Consider the following 22,637-nt stretch of genomic DNA (forward strand, 5'->3'; position numbering starts at 1 on the left):
TCTCAATATTGTTTGTTATATTTATTATTTGTTATTATTGTATATAGTTGTATTTGGTTTAGTTCTGTCTTATTTAGACAAAAGGGGGAGATGTAGGGATAGCCCAGTCCCCTTAGGGGGCGTGTTCGCCTCGGGCTAATGTTTATATATAAATCTGAGCCTGCTGCCCTCTTTTTTTGTATCTCCTGCTCACCGCTGGATCCCTGGTGTTGTAAGCTATCCCCTCATTAAAATTTGCTGTTTCATATTAAGCTAGCCTGGTTATTACACTGATTACATATATAGTATATATATAAACTATAAATAGCTCATAGTTTGCAGAAAACTATGTATGAAGATCATAGATTAAAGGACCAGTTGGACAGATGGGTACACATCATGGTAATAATATAAAATCATAGATTAATGGACCAGATAGATAGATAGATGGATATACATCATGGTAATAACATGGAAATGAGAGGAGGAAGTAAAGAGGAAGTGGGAATAAACAGGACTTCAGATAGATGTCAAGACCACGACTGATAGCACACACCTAAAATCCAAGCACTCAAGAAGCTGAGACAGGAGGATTGCCACAGGTTGGAGTCTGGCCTGAGCTACACAGAAAGCAATAAGCCAACCAGGGCTGTATTCCAAGACCCTGTCTTCAAAAAAGTAATGATAATAATAAATAATAAGCTGTCAACAGTTGGATAGCAGAACACAAGTACATTATTCTTAGTACTTTTCTGTAATATTTAAATTCTGGAATATCTTTACTGTATTCCCCTATGTCACTGACTTCTAAACCATCCTTCAAAAGCCAGCTCAACTACTTATAACCTGTTCATTTCTCCTATTGCTTCCTTGGCTGCTTAGATATTGTATCCCATGATACGCTACTATTACTTACCACATGTATCTATAGCTTCCCTAAGACTTGTGAGCCATCTTATAACATTGCCCATGGAACCAGCAGGACAGTTCAGTGGGTAAAGGCACTTGTCACAAATCTACAACCCACCTGGCGGAAGGAGAGTACCAACCACCAATCCTACAAGTTGTCCTCCCCCTCTGGATACATGGCATGGCACACTTTCTTTTCTTTTTTTTTTTTTTTTTTTTTTTTTTTTTTTTTTTTTTTTTTTTTTTTTTTTTTTTNCGAGACAGGGTTTCTCTGTGGTTTTGGAGCCTGTCCTGGAACTAGCTCTTGTAGACCAGGCTGGTCTCAAACTCACAGAGATCCACCTGCCTCTGCCTCCCGAGTGCTGGGATTAAAGGCGTTTGCCACCACCGCCCAGCACACTTTCTTGTACACACACACACACACACATATATATATACAAAACAAAGAAAGATATAAAGATTAAAAATATTGCCCATGTAACCTCAGCAGGTAGCAAAGGGCCCAGCCAAAAGTAAACACTCAATATCTGTGAATTGAATTCAGATGAATTAAGCTGGGAGCAGGTATCACATAAGGCCTCAAAACAGCAGTTCATGGGCAAATGACCTGGAACATAACATACAGCACAGTATAAACAGCAAAGGAGACCCTGCCTCAACAAGGTAGAAGATGAGAAGCAGCTCCTTAGAGTTGTCATCTGACCTCCACCACTGCACAACACACGCCCCTACTCACATACATCACATGTGAGCATACACACACGCCAAATGTTTAAAGACTGTGGTTTTCATGCAGAGCACTATCTCTGGGGCAGGGGGTCCCTGTGTAGCTGAGGACGATCTGAACATACTGTGCAGCACTATCAGTGGAAGGAAGGGAATGCGGCTCAGCAGCAGCACGAGGAGCTCCCACTCTCCCACAGGGGCCTCCAGTCAGACAAGGCCAAGTCCTTGACCAAGCAGCGCATAACAGGATTTAAGGATGAAGTCAGACATGGAGGTACACACATATACGGTAGAGGAAACAGGAGCTTAAGGTCAGCCTCAGCTACAGCAAGTTCAAAGGCAGTCTTCAGACTCTGAGACTGTCTAATAAACAAACAAACGAAACAGTAACTATCAAGAGCCAAAGAGAAGCAAAATTAGTGAGTTTACAAAACAGTGTCCAGGCAGAGTGGCACATACCTTTAATATCAGCACTCAGGAGGCAGAGGGAAGTGAATCTCTGAGTTTAAGGCCAATTTGGTCTGCATAGTGAGTTCCTGGACAGCCAAGGCTCTGAAAAGAGATCCTACCCAATTAAAACCCCCCAAAAAGCAAAGAAAATACCAGTGATAGAATTCTAGGGTCAGCCGGGCGATGGTGGCGCATGTCTTTAATCCCAGCACTCGGGAGGCAGAGGCAGGCGGATCTCTGTGAGTTCGAGACCAGCCTGGTCTACAGAGCTAGTTCCAGGACAAGCTCCAAAGCCACAGAGAAATCCTGTCTTGAAAAACAAAAACAAAAAAAAGAATTCTAGGGTCAACTCCCAACTCAGTCCTACAAAACTCCAGACCTATATTTACTTGTTTATTGAATGTTGCACTTAGATGTCTGATAAGCCTCCCCAGCATTAACTGTCAGGATAGCAACGAAGTAAAATAAATACATCTAGAAATATTTTTTAAAAAATAAAATTATAAGTAAGGTGCATTTATTTAGATTTAGGTATGAGAAAGAGTTAAACTCAATGTCACAAATACTTTGGCCCTAAGAAAACACAGAATGGAGGCAGGTGGTGGTGGCATCTACCTTTAATCCCAGCACTCAAGAGGCAGAGGCAGGCGGATCTCTGTGAGTTTGAGGCCAGCCTGGTCGACAGAGCAAGTTCCAAGCAGGTTCCAAGCTAAAGAGACACCCTGTCTCTAAAAAAAAAAAAAAAAACAAAAAGGAAAAGGAAAAAGAAAGTATAGACTGGTTTTTATTTTAATCACATTTATTTACTTGGTGTGTGTATACATGTTTGGGTCTGCATAAGAGATGATGAGCTGTGGAGGCCAGAGGACTAGTCTCAAGAGTCACCACCCTCTGTCTGAGGCAGGCATGCATAGGAGATAGCTTAGCTGAGGACCCTATTTGAGTTTGGATTATAAATATACACATGCATCCTCTTGTAACAATACACTTGACACCCCAGCTCCTTCACCTGTATGTACTATACACACGTTCCTCTCCAAACAAACTAGCAAACTCAAAACCTCAACCACCAGTCTGCATCAGGCTACACATACTCCTATCTCTGAGCAGAAGTTTCTCCACCCCTAGTAACAATCAAATTTAGACAGTTTCTATTTAAGTGTGTGCCCAATATATTCAGATATGAAGAACAGAAGGAACAATCTGGTCTGAACTGGTTTTGGATGATGTGCAGCAAAGTAAAATATCTAGAAATGTTTTAAGGAGAATCCTCTATTTACCATCTCATGATGCCTATGCATAGCTGTGTGTGCATATTTCTAAAATCAGATACATTATGGGAAAGGACATGTGCACTAGGAAAAGTCAATACATGAACTGATCTATCAATCAAAGAAGAAAACCACCTAAACTATACAGCCCATTGTAACCAGCCCCACCTTCCTTTAGACTCAATAACCCCCCCCCAGGTGCATCGTAAGCCCCTGAGTGCCCTCACTCATTTGACCTACTGTCAATTGTAATCATTTTATAGAGGGATACTCATAAAATGTATTATTGATTCGCTCCAAATAAAGATAGCATGCTTCTTTTGTAAATCTTTGTGAGCCCTTATCTACTGGCTTGAGAAATGTCTCCCATAGACTCATACTTAGTCCCCAGTCTTTAGTGGGTGGAGCCTTGCTGAAGGAAGTACATCCCTCAGGGCGGGCTTTGAGAGTGACAGCTGGCGGCAGGTCCCCTATCTGGCCAGCCACTTGCTCTGGGCCTCCTTCCCTCCAGAGCTGTAAGCCAAATACAGTCTTCCTTTTCTAAGTCAGTTTTAATCTAGTCTTGGTATCTATCACAGCCACGGAAAAGGCACACCTCATTTCTTCAACTCTTTGAATGAGAGGAAACGAACACAGAAACACTCAACCTTGACCCTGCCCACCCAACCCCAATCATTAGTAACACTTGTACCTGGGAGAGTCCCAGGGATCAAATTCAGGTTGTCAGGTGTGGTGGCAAGCACCTTTACAGACTGAGACAGCCCTTTTCTGCTTTTACGAGTCGTCAGTGACTCTCGTGTCTTAAACTAGCCTTGAACTCCTGGTCTCCCAATTCTGTCTCCCAAATTGTCGGTTAACTGGCCTGCCCGGCCACAGCCCGCTTAGTGTGTTGTTTCTGATCCTGTGAGAGGTCTTCATGAAGACTAGCACTAACTCAGCAAGCAACTTTGGCTCCTTTGGTTATTCTGAAATTTCAACTCTCAGTAGGAAAAGCAAACTAGAATCTGGATCAGGGCACCTGTCACTTCACTGCCTGACTGAAAATGATGCCTAAAGTGAGGCATGAGTGCACACCTTCAGTCTCGGCACTCGGAACGCAGAAGCAGGTGGACCTCTGGGAGTTCGAGGGCACTCTGGTCTACTTAGCGAGTTCCAGGATAGCCATGGCTACATAGAGAGAACTTGCCTCAAATAATAATAAGACACCTAATATTACAGTAATATAATAATATAATACATATATATAATAATATAATAATAATTCAAGTCTGTGCCCTACTTTACTCCATTATCGTGTGAAACAGTGGCTTTTCAGATTCGATCTCTTTGTTTTGCCTTGAGAGATTCCATTTTACAAGCAGCTTGTTTTGTTTTGTTTGTTTTTTGGAGACAGGGTTTTTCTGTGTAGCAATGGAGCCTGTCCTGAAACTTGCTCTGTAGACCAGGCTGGCCTTGAACTCACAGACATACACTTGCCTCTGCCTCCTGAGTGCTTGGGTCAGCACCGCCCAGGAAGAATAAATTAAAATCTTATCATGAAAAATAGGCCCAAGAACTTTGATCAAACACCACAGACCAAGAAGAGGATCTAACTCCCTCATCTGGACCCCATAGAGTGACTAAGACTGAAATGCCATTAGCCTCCACACTGACCTCAAATACATAATGGCAATCCTCCTGCCTCAGCCTCCAGGGTGATGGGACCACAGGCATGCACCACCATAACTTACTTTTTATTGTTTGGGTTCTGTTTTGTGGGTTTGTTTTGTCTCGTTGAGGATCTACTGTAAAAAAGGCTTGCCTTGAACCCCTGGTCATCCACATCCACTTCCAGAGTACTTCCGTGGCCTCAAACAGTCTCTTTGTGTAGCCCAGGCTAGCGTCAAATTTGCATTTCCCTCGCCTCAATCTTGAAAATTTGGGGATTTTAAATATGAGCCACCTTGATCAGCTACTAACAAACTTTTTTTTTGAGCGAACTATGTAAGATAGACAAGTTTATTACAGAGTAACGTGCATCAAGGGATGGCAGTGGGCAATGGGCAGAGACCGCTGAGGAGCAAACCACTTTAATGGGGTGAGAGTAAAAGATAGCCAGAGAGACAAGTGTCCTAATTTACATTTTACGTAGGCTTTATACTATTTTAAAGCCTCTAGCAGATAGTTTACCAATGGATATTTTCCTGTCCGGGCGACTGCCAGGTGTGTTTGGGTTGACTATTTTGAGAGGGAAAATGTGCGCTTTTGTTCTTTATCTGAAAGCCTCCTGCTATGTAGTAATCTCATGAGCTCTTGGAATCAGACTTAGATAATCACCAATTAATGACCTTCTGGGCATTTCAGGATGTCACAGGGTCTGCCCAGGGCCTGAGATGAGCCAGCCCTCTTGCTAACCTCTGAATTTCCCCCTAACAAGCTTTATTTAAGAAAGAGCCTCATATAGCCCAGGCCGGCATCGACCTCCTGATCATACAACCCCTAACTCCAACTCCTCTGTGCTGAGACGAAGGGCCTGTGTACCATCATATCTGTCTTTCTGTGTGTGTTTATGGGTTTTTTTTGGTTTGGTTTGGATTCTCGAGACAGGGTTTCTCTGCGGACCAGCCTGGCCTCGAACTCACAAATGTCCGCCTCCTCAATGCTGGGATTCAAGGCGCGCGCCACCACAGCCGGCTACCACGTCTGCTTTAACGAATTCCTAAATAAAACAGTTCTAGAATCTGGTCCTTCGGTTCCCTACCAAAGAAATGGGAGAAGTTTTCCTACATATAACAAAAAGAAATGAGATGTGTCAGTCAGCGGCTCATCGTGAGCAAAGATGAGAGCCCTGAGCTAAGAACTGCCTGGAACGAAGACGCCTTGGCGTAGTAATTAATCACCATCCACAGTTTTTCCTCCAGGTCACCGCACTCACCTCAAGGTTCCACTGGTATCAAAACAAATTGCGCCTCAGGGTTCCGCCCCAACGTGGTTCGCAGAGCCCGAACCTCGCGAGATTTGCTGACCGGGTCAAATACCCGCTTACCCGCCTCTCACAGTAGCGGGCGCATGCGCAGCTCTTCAACGGCGAGGCTTGCGGGAAAGATGGAGTGTTCTACGCCTGGTACTACGGAGGCTGCGGACCCTGGAGGGGCCGGACCGTACAAGAGCTCCGAGGAGCAAGAGGGTCGGGAACCGGACGGAGTGCACTTCGACCGCGAGAGGGCGCGCCGCCTGTTGGAAGCGGTGTCCGGTGCTCAGCCGGCAGGGAGGGAGGAAGGTGAGTCGGGGGCTCCGGGGATCGTGGCTGGACGGAGGCGGGGCGGCCTGCAGCCTGTCTCTGGCCTGACGCGGGCCAGCCTCTGCACGACATCCCGGACCTCGAAACTCGCTACCCTGCGGAATTTTCGCATCCACACGAAGGCAGTTTCCACCAAATTCCAGGTCTTGTCCTCTTGGAGATCAACAGGACTTGCCCAGCCTGACCCTAGCCGAGCCAACTACCATTCCTATCTGTCCTTAATCCTACATCTCCACATTGCTTCTCTTCTCTTCTCTCTCAAAGCCCTACAGTTATGACGGATCTGAACGGCTTTATTCAATTTACTTTATTTTTATTTATTTTGCGACGCCTCTCAAACTCGTGGCGCGCCTCCTGCCCTATGAGAGGTCTGAGCTTTGGAAGGTCTTCATGAATCCCAGCCTCCTCTTGAGCTTGATGACTTGATGCCATATTTCTTTCTTGATAGACCTGACTAGCCTTGAACGTGCCTCAGACTCCTTAGTGCTGGTATGCTTGGCTTGCACCACCATATTCCTGCAATACCATATTTCTATGTGCCTGTTGCCAAGCCCCTATTCCAAAGAGGCGATCCAGGAGCTGGAGAAACTGGCCTAGGTAATCTTGTCTCCAGATGGCACATCTCACCCTGGGGCAGAGTTGTGGAGAGCAGTGTACCCAGTTCGGGTTGGTACACTTCTGAGCTGAAGTGAACAGATGCTTTCGTTTGACCCAGAACTGAGTGAGTAACAAGGGATGGAGAAGAACAGCAAGAGTCGGCCTCTTTCTCAGTCCTTTCCAGAGCTAGCTACTTAATGCTAACCCAGATGTACAAAAACTGTATCTGGGTTTCTGTGCTAATCGGATCTTTGCAGAGAAACCAGATTTCTGTCCTGGTTGGTTTGCTTGCAGACTAATCTAGGAAAGTTCAATGTTTGTGAACTGCTCTCCCTGAATAAAATTGTAATTTTTGACCATGTACAAGGGAGACATGTTTAAAAGCTTTTGCCTGTGTGTGTGCATGTGTGAGTGTGTGCCCTATGTGTCTGTCAGGTACCCAAAGAGGCCAGAAAAGGACATCACATCCCCTGAAACTGGAGTTACAGACCTTTAGGAGCTACCATTTGGGTGTTGGGAACTGAACCCTGGTTCTCTACAAATGCAGTAACTGCTCTTAACCCCTGAGGGATGTCTCAGATGGGGGGGGGGGGATACACAGAAAGGAAGTGACCTTGGAGATGGGAAGAGTGTGCCCTGGACCCTGAAGCCGAGAACACAGCAGTTGCTTAATGAACTATTTGTTTGCATATGCATGAGCACAATGCATACCTGATACATACAGCCCAGTTCATTTCCGTCCCCTCACTTACCTGCAGCATTTACATTCTGCCCACTTTTTTCCATCTTCACTGTTATAATTTATATGTCATAAATTCAACCATTATAGGTGTGCCACTCAAATGATTTAAAATGTCTTTTACTTTTAATTATGTCTATATGTGTGCCCCTGCAGAGTGGATACAGACACATTGGATCCCTTGGAACTGGCGCTACAGTTGTGAGCCAGCATGGGTGCTGTGAACCAAACTCAGGTTCTGAGTCTGAGGTCTACAGCCCCCAACTCAGTATTTTATTTTTTTCTTAAATTTATCTAGAGAGTGTGTGGCATGCATGCTCATACATGTACCATGGGTGTGTGTATGGAGGTCGAAGAGCAAGAGCTCTCAGGTGATGGTTCTCTCCTCTCACCATGTGGGTCCTAAGGATCAAACTCAGGCTCTTAGGCTTAGTAGCAAGTTCACTTACCCAGCAAACCATCTCACCAGCCCCTAGTCAGAGATTCTTAGTAAAATTAGAGATTTGTGTGGTCATAACCACAGTCCAATTCTAGAACATAACCACCATCACAGGTAGTGTCCATCTCTGGTCCTTCCCATTGGTCTCTTCCCACTTGCCCTAGGTAACCACTAATGTATTTTCTGTCTCCACAGATTTACCATTCCTCAACATCTCATACAAACAGAATCATACACTATATAGTCTTTGGTGTTTAGCTTCTCTCTGCATGTTTTTGGGGCTCAGCCAAGTCACTGCGTATGTTTCTTTTTATTGCTAAATAGAACTCTGCTTCTGCTAGGCCTGGAGGAATGGCTCTGCAGTTAAGAGCACTGGGTATTCTTCCAGAGGACCTGGGTTCAATTCCCAGCACCCACACGGCAGCTCACAGCTGTCTGTAACTCCAGTTCCAGGGCTTCTGACACCCTCCCCCCCACACACACACAGACATACATGCAGACAAAACTCCAATGAACATAAAGTTAAAATAAATTTTAGAAAGAATTCTGCTTTATGGGTATATTATATTTGCTTGAACATTTGCTTTTTTGGAATATCTGAATGGTTTCTAGCTTGGACCTTTTCTGAGAAATTCTTTTGGAGGGGTCTCTCATCTGGAGCTCACTATGTAGATAGATCAGGTTGACTCAAAACTACAGTAATCTGCCTGCCTTGGCCTCCTGAATGCTAGGTCTCGTGGTAGGCACTATCTTGCCCAGTGAGAAAATCTTTACAGTTTTATTTGTCTGTCTCTGTGTGTACACAGGCTCATGCATGTCATGGTGTTTGTGTGCAGGTCTCTTCTCCCGTGGTGGGATCAGGGCATTGACCCAGCTGGGTTGTAAGTCACATGGGTCAAGCACCTCTGCCTGATGACCACCTCACTGGCCCTCTTCCAGTGCATCTGCTGTGGGATTGTGTGTGGACATCCATTGTATCTTCCTGGGAGTGAATGTGCTAGGCTGTGTGGTAACTATCTTTAACATTTTGAGGAACTGTCAAATCTTTTGAAAATGGCTTCTTTCGATTTCTATTTCTTTCTTTAAAACATGAGCTTTAGTTCTCTATGTCCTCCCTTTTGTTTATTGTTTTACCTTTTGTTTGGTTTTCCTTTTGTTTTATGTTTTTGAAAAGGGTCTCTATATTATGTAGCTCTGGCTGTCCTGGAACTCACTCTGTAGTCCAGGCTGGCCTCAAACTCAGAGATCACCTGCCTCTACCTCTCAAGTGCCGGGATTGATAGAGCCTGCCACCACACTAGCTGTTTTAGGAGTGTGTAGTGATTTCTTGTTTTCTAAATATTGGTGACAGTAAGCACCATTTCACTTACTACTCTTGTATATTTTAGTGAACTATCTAGTCACATTGTTGTTCATGTTGTGACTTGGTTATTTGTTTTATTACTGAATTATAAGCCATTTTATATTCTAGGTGAAATCCTATATTTCAGATATGATATCCACATCTGTTTTCTTTGGGACTTGTCTTCATTGTTTCGTTTTGTGACGATTTTCTTCTTTTGGGGGTGTTTCACTATGTTGCACTGGCTGACCTGGAACTCTATGTAGACCAGGTCCTGGCCTCAGACTCAGAATGCTAGGATAAAAGGCATGCACCACCATGTCTGGCTATTTTTTATTACATTCATGTGTATGTGTGTGAGCACTTGGGTGCCATAGCACTCGTGGAGGTCAGAGGACAATTTGAAGTAGTTGTTCTTTCCTTCCACCTTGTGGATCCCAGGGACTGAACTCAGGAGTTCAGATCAGCTTTGGCAGCAAGTGCCTTAACCCACTGAGCCATCTCCCCAGCTCATTTTATAAACAGCTTTATTTTATAAACAGTGCCTTTTGAAGCATAACTACGTTCTACCATATGAAAGAACATGTGGTGCTTGTTTTTCTTTGCCTGTCTTTTCTCACTTAAAATAATGCCCTGCAGTTCTATTCATTTTGCTGCAAATGACAGATTTCATCGTCTTTTTGTGGCTGTATAATGTTCTGTTGGGTATAGGTACTGTTGGGGACCATGCTTCAACAAGTAAACCACTTACCAGGGTAGAGATGTGAGGATTAGAAAAGTTAGCAAAGAGCAAAGTCAGAATGATAAGATGGTACCGGGAGGGAGTTCCAGTGAATACTAAAATTTGCCTGTGTTTAATTTTCCATACACTTTTATACCCCAATACCAGAGGTGAAAGAAGACAGAAGACTGCTTTAACCTGATACAAAGGACAACTAGAGCAGTTTCTTGCTTCAGTACTTTGAGCCATCAAGTCATTAACATTCTGTTGTCTAGGCAGTGAGAATCCTGAAGGCAGCTACTCCCAAGGTCAAACCTCCTATTTCAAAAGGAGTGGAAGTAAGTTTGAATATCCTGACCGTTGGTCAGAGGGGAGTGGATTTACCTATATGGGCCATCTTAATGTCAGAAACACCAAGTAACCACATCCTAGGTCAGGGTGTAGCCACACTTGTTCTCAACAGCTGTGAACAAGCTAAAACTCTGACCTTCAGACAAGATGGAAATGGGCTCACACTTTTACCTCCACATACTCCTCCCTTTTTGTCAATTTTAATAGAGCCTAAGCTTCTGCTCCAGGACAGACAGTTGTGTCTAGAAAGTGATGAGTTTCCTGCAGCTAAACTAGTGGCAAAACTCTTTCCCTCCTCCTGACTCTGTCTGTCTGTCTCCCTCTCCCCCTCTGCCTGCCCCCCTCTGAAGGAGAGCATCAAGTGGTCAACTCAGCTGTAAGAAGCACATGATCCATGTTGTGAGCAGGGAAAGGGAGTAGAGATAATGACAAGTTTTACGTCAGAGCTGGAGCTGAATGACAGCTTACCTAACGTTCGCAGGGTAAGGTGCTGGGAGGTAGGAGTGTCAGCAGGTCTAACCATCTTGATTTGGTGACATCTGATTAAAAAAGTTAAAGATGAAGTTGTTCAAAAGTACCTAAAACTGAAAAATTCCACATCCAGGTACTGGTTTTTGGTTGGGCCAGCTTCCTAGAAACCCTTTCTGTTCAGCTAGGACTTTGTACAGAGCATCAAGATGTCCTCTGTTAAGACTGCTGACTCTCAGTAATGCAGATCCAGGCTTGTGTTCTTCTCTATGGAGGCCAGGATATACTAGGCTAAAAAGTTACCTTCCACCATGGAGAGGGATTAGATTGCTGCATTCACACTGTCCAATTACTTGGAACATTTGCTACAGCCAAGCATGGGGCCAAGCATGGTCCCATGCGTGTAATCCCACACTTGGAAGCAGAAGCAGGCTGATCTCTGTGAGTTCAAGGCCAGCCTGGTGTACAGAACAAGTTCTAAGGCCACATAATGGGCTAGAAAGTTGGCCCAACAGTTTAATGCACTGACTGCTCTCGCAAATATCCAGGTTGGATTTCCAGAACCACTTGGCAATTCACAACTGTCTGTAACTCTGTTTTCCTGGGATTCAGTGCCCTCTTACGGCCTCCATGGTGTGCAGGCATGCATGCAAGCAAAATACCGATACACATGACATAAAGTAATTTTTTAAATTCAGTTATAGACCTATCTAATAAGGAATGCATATCTATGTCTTGGATGTGTGTCTTAGTTAGGGTTTCTATTGCTATGAAGAGACACGGTGACTTCGACAGCCCTTATAAAGGAAAAATATTTAATTGGGGTGGCTTAACATTTTCAGAGGTTCAGCCCATTATCATGGTGCATCATGGCAGTATGCAGGCAGACATGGTACTGGCTCTATCTTGATCAGAAGGCAATAGAAAGTGAACTGTCTTACTGGGTGTGGCTTGAACATATATGAGACCTCAAAGCCCGCCTCCATAGTGAAACACTTCTTCCTATAGTACTGCACCTAATCCAGCAGTGCCATACCTCCTAATAGTGCCATTCCTTCTGGGAGCCATTCTCTTTCAAACTTCCACAGTGTACTTTGTCCTTTTCCTAAATAACTATCTCTCCTGTAATGTTGTTAAAACTATTGATGTTGTTTGAGATGGGAATCTTACTATGGAGCCCTACACAGCCTGGAACTTACTGTGTAGACTAGACTGGCCTTGTACTCAGATCTAGCTGCCTCTACCACCTGAGTGCTGTTATTAAAGGTGTGCACCTCTTCATCCTGCTTTAGAACTTCTTCATGAGAAGTCCTCGGCTACACTTTCTAAGTTAGTGTGTGGTGCTGTGAGCTTACAGTCACATCTGCCGAGGCAGAAGGGTCCCTTGAGCCAGGAATTCATGGGCAGCACAGGACAACCTCGTCTCACCTGACAGCAGTGTGTGACTGGGTGACTAAGAACACTGGCCTATATAAAATAAGTAATAATGCAGTTGGTTTGTGAGCACAGCACGAGCCATGGCCCAGTGACAAGGAGAAGCAGATCTGCACATGTGTTGGAATGAGGTGTCCCATTCCTCAGTGCCTGTGTTTGGGACAGATCGGAGACAGTGCTGTTGAGGGCATATCTGTCAGCTTGTATGAATTCTCTTCCCTCTGTAGTGGAGCACATGATCCAGAAGAACCAGTGTCTCTTCACCAGCACCCAGTGTAAAGTTTGCTGTGCCATGCTGATTTCTGAGTCCCAGAAGCTGTCACATTACCAGGTAGGCCTTTTCTACCATAGCCATGAACTTACCTTCTGGTCTAGTGCCAAGCCCTCGCCGCTCCTGTCTTGCACAGTGAATGCTGATTCTTCCAGATGTTTCCTTCATGCATGATTGCTTGGGACTTGAAGATTGACTTAATTTCTGTGAATCTCATCTCTCCCATCCGAATAAATGGACCATTATGTAGGTCTTTCTGTACAGCGCAGTATAGTGGGAAGTGTGAGCTTTGGCTTTACACACACTTGAATTTGAATCCAGCTCTGTTACATCATCTTATAGGCAAGAAATTTCACCATGCTTGGCCTCAGCTTCTACATGTATAAAATAACAATATTCTTATAGATTGTTAAGGCTAATGTAATAGCAAGTCAAGGGTCTAGCACATAGTAGGAACTCAGTAAATGAGTTTTCTTCCCCCATTTTCTTATTCTCAGTTTTGTGAGGAGGATTCAGGTGAGAATCTGCTGTCATGGCTGCCTTCTCTATGAAATGGCACTGGCTATCTTTGATCTTTCTCCTTGGACTCTTGCAGAGCAAAAAACATGCCAACAAAGTGAAGAGCTACCTAGCAATCCATGGAATGGAGACACTAAAAGGGGACGTGAAGAGGTTAGACTCAGATCAGGTAATACAGCTGCGTTGTTGAAATTGCTTGCTTCCCCAGCAGGTTGGTGTGGTGTGAGCGCAGACTTTGATTCAGCCTGACTTGGCTGCAGTCTCAGCCCTGTTGTCTAACTTGGGCAAGTCTTGTAACCCCGAGCCTTGACTTCTTCCTCTGTTAAAAACAACAGTACTTCCAAGCATGGTGGTGTGTACAAGTGACCAAGCACTTGGAGGTGGAATCAGGAAGATCAGTAGTTCAAGGTTATCTTCCTCTGCATAGCAAGTTTGAGGCCAGCTTGGGCTACAGTGAGAGACTGTCTCAAAACAAGCAAAAAGATTATTACAGCTGCCTTTCAGAATTTTTCTTAAGTTGAGAAAAGACTTCTAAAACACCACCAGACCCCAGACCTGCCCTACAGTAGCAGTTCAGCAAAGGGAGCCATTCATTGCTTTCCCACCTGGAGGGTTACCGACACAGTACAAGAGAGGAAGTAGAGGGATGTTCATTTTCTTGAGCTGTAGGGGAAACAAGCTTTAGCATTTGGCCTGGGCAATATACCTCCTCCAATTATGAAGCAATTGCATTTATTTCCTATTTCATAGTTACTATAAGAATTATTCTGAGACAAACTCTTAATTCCTTGAGTGTGCTGTGACTTTCAGAGTGTAGAAGTTGTGCACATTATGGGCTGGAAGTCAGTGCACATGGCTCTAACTCACTAGAGCCTTGAGCAAGTCACCTCACCTCCCTGCGTTCACTCGTGAAGTGGAGGTGGTCTGGAGTTGGTCTGGCTTCCTTAGTGTTGTGAGGTAGAGTTTCGTCCCCAGTAAATGCTTGATAAACAAGGGTTAATTTCCAGACCACCTTCCTGCTGCAGTGGCCGGTGGTTTAAAGGGGCCTTGCTTCCCTTCTAAAAATCATCTTGTAGTTGCCCTCATGGCTGAGATCCACATAGGGAAGATCATTTCATCATTTCACCTCTGCGCACTTCAGTTCTTCAGATGAGATCACAGTACCCATCACCAGCTAGGAATTACTAACCCCAAAATGTCTTCAGTAAGAAGGTTGAGAAATGTTAAAGAAATAGCTTATTGAGAAGACAGACTTTTCAGGAAGATTAAAATACACTTCCTAGCATAACCATAGCAACAGATGGAACCTGGTGGTGTACTTGTTCTAAGAGCCCTGGATATGTACTGTGTGCTCGACACAGCAGGGTCCAAGGATAGGTAGCAAAGAGAAGTCAAGGTGTCCACAGCCAGCATTGCACTTGAGCTCGTATCAGAGCCTCCTAAGCTGTTCTGTCTGTGAAGGTGACAGAGGGTGTGTTAGAAATCTGATAGACTTGGAGTACAGGTGAGGAGCAGGGTTAATTCTTCCTGCGTATGCATACAGGGTTAATTCTTCCTGCGTACGCGTACAGGGTTAATTCTTCCTGCGTATGCGTACAAGGGGGCTTGGGCATTGGATGGTGGATAGCAGACCTACTGCCCGACAGGAGGGTGGAGGAATAACCCAAGCAAAGCAAAAAAGTAACAGAATAAAATAGAAGTTATGCACAGTCCGGCCATGAAACAGCCGGAGAAGACTGCTCCAGGCATGTTGGGGTTAGCGTGTGCAGGGGTCTTAATGTGCGCCAGCCACGGGCAGGGGAACCATTGAAGGTTTTCTGGATGCGCAATGGCATGATCAGACTGTGTTCTCTCTCCCAACCAGAAGAGCAGCAGAAGCAAAGACAAGAACCACTGCTGCCCCATCTGTAACATGACCTTTTCCTCCCCTGTTGTGGCACAGTCGCACTACCTGGGGAAGACCCACGCAAAGAACTTAAAGCTGAAGCAGCAGTCCACTAAGGGGGCAGGTACTGGCTTTCTGAGTAGTGCTTTTGGGACCCCTCCCGTCCTCGGAGCACCAATGCCAGGTGCTTCCAGAATGCTCACTGGGGCCTCAGACTTGGAGAGGTTGCTTTTAAGAGCCCTGAAAGTTCCACCTAAGAGTTGGGGATGTAAGTCAGTTGGTAGAATACTTCCCTAATGTGCATAAAGGCTCGGCTTTCATTCCCAGCCTTACGTAACCAGATGTAATCTCAGCACTCAGGAGGTGGAGGCAGGAAAATTAGTGGTCCAAGGTCATCCTCAGCTGCCATAGGGACTTTAAGGCCATGAGCTACATGAGACCTGGCTTCATTGAAATTCGGCCTCAGACTTGCTTTACTTCACTTCCCCCTTGTGGTCTGCCACATTTTCTATAGAAGCTCCTTAGCCAAGGCTTGTCCTGACCAATGACTGTAACTCAGAGAGCGGAAGGCCGACACACACCATGAGCATTCTTGCTTGCCTCTTCTTCCCACCACCCACCTGCTCTTACTACTAAATGTTGCTAGTTGATAGCTAATTCCCCGTCTTTCTCATGGGCTCAGGTTATGCCTGGCTCACTTGGACCTACAAAGGCTGCCTGTTCTAAAGGTGCGGGCTAGGCTTCAAAGCAGCGCACTCTAGTGTTGCCCAGCAAGCTGTTTGCAGCTGCCATAAACCCACTTCCCAGCACTAACTTCACAGTTGCCTCCTTTGTCCTGCCACCATTGGCCCAACCTTCACTTTCATCTTGAGTCCTGGGGTTCTTAACCAAGGCTAACTGCAGTTAGTCAGAAGTGGGAGACCTTTGATTTCTGGGATGTGTGTGTATGTGTGTGTGTGTTCTCTGTGTTAGACCAAGACCACACTATTGATAGAACTTTTGATTCTTTTTGTTTTACTGCATTAATGAAACAAAACAATTGTGCTTTAGAAGGTTTTGAAGATAGGATAGACAAATCTACTCATAATTATACCCTCTATTTATTCCCAAATCTGTTACCTACAGTGTGAAACAATAGCCCGTAGACTCTGAAGTCAGAACAGCACAGGCTTCAGTCCTGGCGCTCTCACTTGCCGTCTGTGCCTGTGAAGCATCAGTGCCACCTGCTTTGAAGCTTGTGAGGGTAATTTCCAAACCACTGGGCAGCCAGGTGTGATGGCACACCTCGGATCCCAGCACTTGGGAAGTGGGGGCAGGAAGATCAGGAGTTCAATGTCATCCTTGCCTAAGTTTGAGACCAGCCTGTCCTATATGGCAGCCAAAAAATAAATAAGAGGCAAACACCACATCCTCCCCCACCCCCAAGAAAAATCTAGGATACAGCAGATTCTCACTAATAACAGCTATTGTCATTATTGTTGTCACCATTAAAAAGCCAGAGTGAAATCCCCTCATAAAATGCACTTATTGATCTGGAAGCCACTATCTCGAGCAATGATTCTCAGTCTCCCTAATGCTGTGACCCTTTATACAGTTCCTCATATCGTGGTGATCCCCAGCCTAAATTTTTTTTTGTTACTGCTTCATAACTAATTTTGCTCCTGTTATTAATCATAATGTAAATATCTGTGTTTTCCAATCGTCTTTGGTGACCCCTGTGAAAGGGTCGGTCGTTCAACCCCCAAAGGGGTCGAGACACACAAGTTGAGACACACTGATCTAGAGTGTGCCATTGACCTTGCTTGTGGCTGATTTGTTAACTTAGATGAGGACTATTGAGTTTTGTCTGTGAAGTGAGGGCTGGTAACAACAGCACCACGATGTTTAAGCATTGGGCTGAGGAAAATTGTCTTAAGAACTGAATTCATAATGTCATAGACTTCACATCCCACAGATGAGAAAATTCTGTGGAAAGAGCCTTACTGATGCTTCTGCGCAGTAGTGACTTTGCACACTCTGTGTTGCATCAGCCGTTTGTGTTCCCCTGGTACTTTTCATTCAGCCTCATAGTTTAAGCATATGTTCATATTACTTCATGAGTTTATTGTAACTTTATTCCTGAAATTAAACATTTGTCTATATAGATAAATTGGAAGGAATTTCCATAGTTTTACCATTCAGAGTGTTAGCCTTTTAGAGTACTGTTGCTCTTATGATCTTGTGCACTGTGAGTATTGTATATCTGCTTGTATTCTATTTGTTTTATGTTCATCCAAGTTGACTCCATGTATATGTGCTTATAAACATAGAATACATAATTTTCTGTTTGTTAAAATGATGCACATACATGAATAGTTCCGTTCAATATGCAAAATGTTCAAAGAAGCAAGTAAAATGCCACCCAACTCCTACTTCTAGGAGAGCACTGTTAACAGTGGTTCACGCTTAGAATCTTTGTACTTGAGAAGCTGAGACAGGAGGATTGCTGAGTTTAAGACCATCCTGGGCTACAAGTAAATTCTAGGCCAACCTGGGTTATAGAGTGAGACCCTGACTCAAAAGAATAAGCAAACAAATACATCCATATGCCGCAAGACATGCTATCATGTATGCATGTGTGTGTACATGTAAGTGACATTTTTAAATGCCAGTATATTTATATAGATTACACAAAAAACTTTTAGCATTGACATGACCATATTGTCATGACAATATGGTCTTTTTATATTAATTCATTTAGTATAACACTTCCTGTTAGATGATAGAGAGCTGACTCAGCAGTTAAGAGTGTGTTCTAGCAGGGCAGTGGTGGCAGAGTTCAAGGGTTCGAGGTCAGCCTGTTCTACAAGAGCCAGTTCAGGACAGTCCTCAAAGCTGCAGAGAAACCCTGTCTCAAATCCACCCACCCAGAAAAAAAGAGTGTACTCTACTCTTGCAGAGGAACCAAGTTAGATTCCCAGCACCCATGTGGGGTGACTCAAAATCCTGGTAACTCCAGCTCCAGGGGGCTCCATCACCTCTGGTTTTCATGGGTACTGCTCTAAGTGCACTTACCACACAGGCACGTGCAATTAAAGTCTTGGATTGAGCCGGGCGGTGGTGGCGCACGCCTTTAATCCCAGCATTTGGGAGGCGGAGGCAGGCGGATCTCTGTGAGTCTCGAAAAAACAAAAATAAGTAAATAAATAAATAAATAAATAAATAAATAAAACAAAGTCTTGGATTAAAAAGAAAAAAATTCCCCCAGGTTATTGCAAACTTTTTGTAGGTGTTTTTAACAATCATGCAAAACTACTTGATGGCTCTTCTAATGTTGAGTCTTTACATTTTCTCCCGCTTTTCCTGTGTTATAAAAACATAACAGACATCCCTGGAAAACACTCTGCATGTTTCCCATATTTCTCTAGAGCAGCGCTCACTCTTGCTGGCGCTGATGTCCATTAAATAGCTCCTCTAACTCTGCAACGCACTGCACTACTTCCCTCCAGTAGGAGTTTTTGACAATATCTATTTTTGTGTTTATGGATGTTTTGCCTGCCTGTATGTCTGTGCACCGTGTGCGTGTAGTGCCCACAGAAGAAGGCATCAGACCTCTAGGACTGGAATTGCAAGCAGATGAGAGCCACCATGTGGGTGCTGGTACTACCATTGTGGGGCCAGGTCCTGTGAAAGAGCAGTCAGTACTCTTAACCACTGAACCTTCTCTCTAGCCCCATCCTCTAGTATGTTTTTGAATAACCTTGGACCATCAAGGATTGTGCTTGCCACACAATCCTGGGTGTCTGAGTCTGACTCTCAGACCCTATGTGGAAGTGAAGAGAGAAAACGGAATCACAGAGTTGTCCTCTGACCTCCACACGTGTACTCTGGCATGCACACCTATGAGTACACAAACATGTATACACATAGCATCCACTTTGAAAAGGCCATCTATATGGCCTGCTTTCAACATCCCATGTCGACCTATGAGAGGATCATACATATGTCCATAGCAGACTCAGATTAGCTGGTTTCTTTTTTTAAGAAAAGATTCATTTCCGTTGTTTTTTAGATTTGTTTGTTATGTATACGGTGTTATGCCTGTATGTATTACTGCATGCCGAAAGAAGGCACCAGATCTCATTATAGACAGTTGGGAATCACCCTGTGGTTGCTAGGAATTGAATTTAGACTCTGGAAGAGCAAGCAGTGCTCTTAACCACCGAGCCATCTCTCCAGCCCTCATTTCTATTTTGTAAAGTTTGTGTGTATGTGTATACATGTGTGTATATGTATGTACACTTGCCTGCATAGGCCAGAACAATTGGATAAAGGCTTTGTGAGCCACGTGACAAGGATGCTGTGAACTGAACTCAGATTCTCTGGAAGAACAGTAGTCATTCTTAGCCACTGAACCTGCTCTTCAGCCCCTGACAGATTGAATTCCTAGCGCAGAGTCAGGAATATTTTCTAATGATGCCTGCCTCAGTGTTAACCCTCAGATCTACTTGCTGTACACTTGAGCCTGGGGTAGAGCAACAGCTCCAGGGTCACACAGTCCAGGGTTCTCTCACTGATTTGGTCATCTTGAGAAAATAATTTTTACGTCTAAGCTTCAATCTTCTCTGTAATATGGCAAAATGATGCCTACTTCATTGGAGTACTTCTGAGAACAAAAGGAAAATGTGTATACAAAGTGTATAAATGTTACTGCCACCATTTCTTCTCATTGCCTCACATTGCCTAAAATCATTGTAGTCTGATAGGCATCTCTGTCAGGTGTGGTGGCACTCTTCAGTCCTAGCCTGGTTTACATCTAGCCAGAGAGCTATAGAGCTACATAGCGGGGCCCTTTCCCAAAGATAGGTAGGTAGGTAGGTAGGTAAGTAGGTAGGTAGGTAGATAGATAGATAGATAGATAGATAGATAGATAGATAGATAGATAGATAGATATTAAAAGCAGTTCCTAATCTGGTTGCCTGGCTCTATATGGGCTCAGAGCTTGAATGTCTACTTCAGCTCTGTAACTGAGGTATTGTATTTTGAGGATGGGAATGAAAATTTCACATTTCTTATCATACTCACTTTGAAATTCCAAGACATTCTGAGGACTAGAGAGACTGAAAGTATGTTTGCTTGGTCTGTTCCAGTTAGGCAGCGATATTCCTAGTTCAGAGCCTCTTCAGAGTGTGAGAACATCAGGGCTCGTATTCCTAAAGCTGGCAAACAAATCAGTTGTTCATGGCATCTGATCATGCCAGCTTTCCCAATTGAAGAGGCATTTATGGTATGAGCCCCACAGGCAGTGCCCCATTTCCAAGTGTGATGGGTCACGCTGCCTTTCTTCCACTTCAAGCATACTCAAAAGCCTGGCACCTTCTGGGTTGTTTTTTCATTGTTTCTGTTTGAACTCTCTCACCACAGCTCTGTCGAAACACCTTACAAATCCTTTCCTTGTGGCCTCCACCTTAGCCTTGCACCAGAATAGAGAGATGCTAGACCCAGACAAGTTCTGCAGCCTCTGCCATTCAACCTTCAACAACCCTGTCATGGCTCAACAACATTATATGGGCAAGAAACACAGGAAGCAGGAGACTAAGCTCAGACTCATGGCACACTATGGGCGACTGGCAGACCCTGCTGTCTCTGACTTACCAGGTGAGAGAGCCCGGCTCATACACAAGAGCTGGACCAGGGACTGAGCACTGGAGCTCCCTGGATGACCCAAGTGTGTGTTGCTTCCTGCCTCTTCTAAAGCAGGGTTTGCAAACACAGAAGGTAATCAGGAAGCCAGGTTTGGTGTGCACTCCAACACTTAGGAGAACGAATCAAGGGTGGTCTGGGGTACATAGTGGGAACCTGTCTTTAGGGGATATAGGGGAGCAAGCAGGAAATTTAGTAAGCTCCAAAGATAACCACAGTCAGAGTGTATAACACTCTGAGTTCTACTGGTGTTGCTGGTTTTTGATTTTAAAGTACTGTGGAAATCAGGTATGGTGTACGCCTTTAATCTCAGTATTCAGGAGGCAGAGGCAGATAGATTTCTGTAAGTATAAGGCTAGCCTGGTCTATATAACCAGCTCCAAGACAGCCAGGACTACAGAGAGACATGTTTTAAAAAAGCTATGGAAATCCAAATTAGTGTTTTTATTATCATTATTGTTAGTTTTATTTTGATACTGGGCATGAAATACAGGAGTTTGTGCATGTTCAAGAGCCACCAGTTTATAATCTCTGATTTAAATGTGTGTGTGTGTAATCCCAGCACTCTGGAGGGAGAGGCAGGTGGATCTCTAAGTTTAAGGCCAGCCTGGGCTACAAGAGCTAGCTAGTTCCAGGACAAGCTCCAAAGCTACAGAGAAACTCTGTCTCGATAAAGGAAAAGGAAAAGAAGTGTGGCCAGCAGTGGTGGTATGTGCCTTTAATCCAGCACTGGGGAAGCAGAGGCAGGCAGATCTCTGAGTTTGATGCCAGCCTGTTCTACAAAGCTAGTTCTAGGACAGCCGGAGCTATGCAGAGAAGAAAAAGATTTTTATTTGTTTATTTTTGGTTCTTCCAGACAGGGTCTTTCTGCGTAACAGCCTTGGCCATTCTGGGACTCGCTTTGTAGACCAAGTTGGCCTCCAACTCACAGAGATCCGCCTGCTTCTGCCTCCCAAGTGCTGGGATTAAAGGTGTGCGCCACCACTGCCCAGCAAGATTTATTTTTTTTAATTATGTGTTTACTGTTTCTGTGGGTGCGTAAGCACGGATACCCAAGGAGACTAGAGAGTTACAGATGGTTGTGACACCTGATGGGAACTGAACTCGGGTCCCTTGGAAGAACAGCAAGTGCTCTTAACTACCTAGCTATCTCCCCAGCCTGATTTAAACTCCCTAGGTAACATCCACATTGCTTGATTGAAGGTCTAGTGGTCTCTACCAAAGTTTGAGCATCCTCAGGATAGCTCTTTCCTTGGCATTTTAGATCTACCTGTATCACTGGGGAATCATGGTGAAGGAGGGGGCCATTCTAGCTTCCTTAACCTCAAAATATCACCTGGCATCATGGGAATGGGCATTTACAAATAATTCTGGGCCTTTCCTTTTGGTCTACAGTGTGTTTGGGGCTGGGAATATTACCCAGTTGGTAGAGTGTTTGCCTAACATGCACACGAAGTCCTGGCTTCAGTTAGCAGCACCACATAAACAGCACAGCAGCACACACCTGTAATTCCAGCACTTGGGAGATAGAGACTGGAGGATTAGGAGTGCACACATAAGCAATTATATATATA

At 44.4% G+C, this 22,637-nt stretch overlaps 2 protein-coding genes across 8 annotated transcripts in view; one reads left to right on the top strand and one right to left on the bottom strand.

Moving 5' to 3' along the window:
• Window positions 1-6,338, bottom strand: part of Uimc1 (ubiquitin interaction motif containing 1) — an 81,095-nt gene extending 74,757 nt beyond the window's left edge. Inside the window, exon 1 of one of the 4 annotated variants that reach the window (XM_050144483.1) lies at window positions 6,250-6,338. The gene's annotated coding sequence lies outside the window, so the exon portion shown is untranslated. The remainder of the gene's footprint in view (window positions 1-6,249) is intronic. The other 3 variants (XM_050144479.1, XM_050144482.1, XM_050144485.1) reach the window with 3 other exon arrangements.
• A 32-nt stretch (window positions 6,339-6,370) lies between these two features.
• Window positions 6,371-22,637, top strand: part of Znf346 (zinc finger protein 346) — a 22,790-nt gene continuing 6,523 nt past the window's right edge. The window contains exons 1-5 of one of the 4 annotated variants that reach the window (XM_050144488.1): window positions 6,374-6,594; window positions 12,934-13,037; window positions 13,573-13,665; window positions 15,361-15,505; window positions 20,833-21,018. In XM_050144488.1, coding sequence (XP_050000445.1) covers window positions 6,384-6,594; window positions 12,934-13,037; window positions 13,573-13,665; window positions 15,361-15,505; window positions 20,833-21,018 — 739 coding nt within the window. In that variant the 5' untranslated portion in view covers window positions 6,374-6,383. Of the gene's footprint in view, window positions 6,595-12,933; window positions 13,038-13,572; window positions 13,666-15,360; window positions 15,506-20,784; window positions 21,019-22,637 lie in introns of all 4 variants that reach the window. The other 3 variants (XM_050144487.1, XM_050144489.1, XM_050144490.1) reach the window with 3 other exon arrangements.

This window comes from Alexandromys fortis, unplaced genomic scaffold (genome assembly GCF_014885135.2).
Source record: "Alexandromys fortis isolate MF-2015 unplaced genomic scaffold, M_Fortis_MF-2015_v1.1 scaffold_1, whole genome shotgun sequence".
Classification (NCBI taxonomy): domain Eukaryota; kingdom Metazoa; phylum Chordata; class Mammalia; order Rodentia; family Cricetidae; genus Alexandromys; species Alexandromys fortis.